This window comes from Frankliniella occidentalis, unplaced genomic scaffold, assembly GCF_000697945.3.
Source record: "Frankliniella occidentalis isolate FOCC.00 unplaced genomic scaffold, Focc_3.1 Scaffold5085, whole genome shotgun sequence".
NCBI lineage: Eukaryota > Metazoa > Arthropoda > Insecta > Thysanoptera > Thripidae > Frankliniella > Frankliniella occidentalis.
Genome location: NW_026272127.1, coordinates 1 through 1335, shown reverse-complemented (window position 1 = coordinate 1335; position 1335 = coordinate 1). Strand labels below are relative to the sequence as shown.

At 46.5% G+C, this 1335-nt stretch overlaps 1 protein-coding gene across 1 annotated transcript; it reads right to left on the bottom strand.

Annotated features, from left to right (window-relative positions):
• Positions 1-620: 620 nt before the first annotated feature.
• Positions 621-1128, bottom strand: LOC127752204 (sex peptide receptor-like; the record flags this gene model as incomplete). Its single annotated transcript, XM_052276932.1, has 1 exon — positions 621-1128. A coding segment is annotated over one exon (303 nt), but the record flags the coding sequence as incomplete, so codon positions are not given.
• Positions 1129-1335: the final 207 nt, after the last annotated feature.

The following is a 1335-nucleotide window of genomic DNA, read 5'->3' as shown; positions in this document are numbered from 1 at the left end:
CTAATTTTACAGGATCGTCAGCCTGAAAATTGAGTGGATCGGCGCTCCATTTCCTGTCTGATAATAACGTTTGCCATCAAACTTCCGGCGAGAGCAAATATTATGGGGTTGCAAAAGGACCGGGACGGCCATGATATTTGTACCCCGGGGTAAAAATAAATATCACAGGGTCTCATTGGACTCCAATGCCCTTTCTGATCCACTTGGGACCCCAGAATATTTGTACAACCCCCCCCCCCACCAAAAAGATACGTGCACTGTAAAAAAGAATTGTTGTCACTTAACAACAAATTCGTTGTTAAGTTTTTAACTGACTCGTGTTGTTGTACAACAGCTTCGTTTGTCAAATAACAGCAAAAGTTGTCCAGTAACAGTTATAAAAAAAGTCAGCAAAAACTAAATGGTGCCCAATAGTCTAATATCAACAATGCATTCACTGTTAGTCAAGGAATGTGACGTCACATTCGTTTCCATGTGAAACGTGTCACATTCGTTTGAATATTGTCACATTCATTCGAACGTGACTTCACGTGAATTAATGCTCAAATAGGCCCAGGCATTGGCCGGTTCGCGTTTAAACGAATGTGACACAACATTTAAACGAACGTGACACGATTCACATTGAAACGAATGTGACGTCACATTCGTTGAATAACAGTGTTGACAACAAACGTAGTTGTTTTTCAACAACTTCTGTTGTTCTCGAACAACTGAGCTGTTGGTCAACAACTGAGCTGTTGGTCAACAACTGAGCTGTTTTTTAACAACAAATTTTTACAGTGTGCTATTTGAACGACTCCTTCAGGCCCGTGGTGTTGTTTCAGGTCATGGGGGGATCCATGGCAACCGCCTCCACCGCGCGGGCACACCCACCTCGCTCATGGCGGTCCACGCGAAGCAGGCGCTGACGGGGGACAGAGGCTTGTAGTGGTTGCCGAACGTGTACATGTAGAAGAGCCAGGGGGCGGGGAAGAGCAGCGTGAACATGTCGGACAGCGCCATGGCCATGAGCACGGCGTTGGTGGAGGTGCGCATGTGACGCTTGGACAGCACCACCACGATCAGCGTGTTGGCCACGATGGTGATCACCAGGAAGATGGGCGTGATGAAGCCGTACCTGCACCAACACTCTCATTTACACCGGAAACCCAAGCGTGCGAATTTCGTACAGTCAGCAGCCGTTTGTACACACATAGAGGCACACGTGTGTGAATTTCGAAGGAAATTTACACCTTTACTCCCTCAAGTGCACGAATGGTCATTCACACACCTAAGTGTGCGACCTTTACACATTTAGGTTTCCAGAGAATTTACAACATTCTTTCTGCAGTCAGC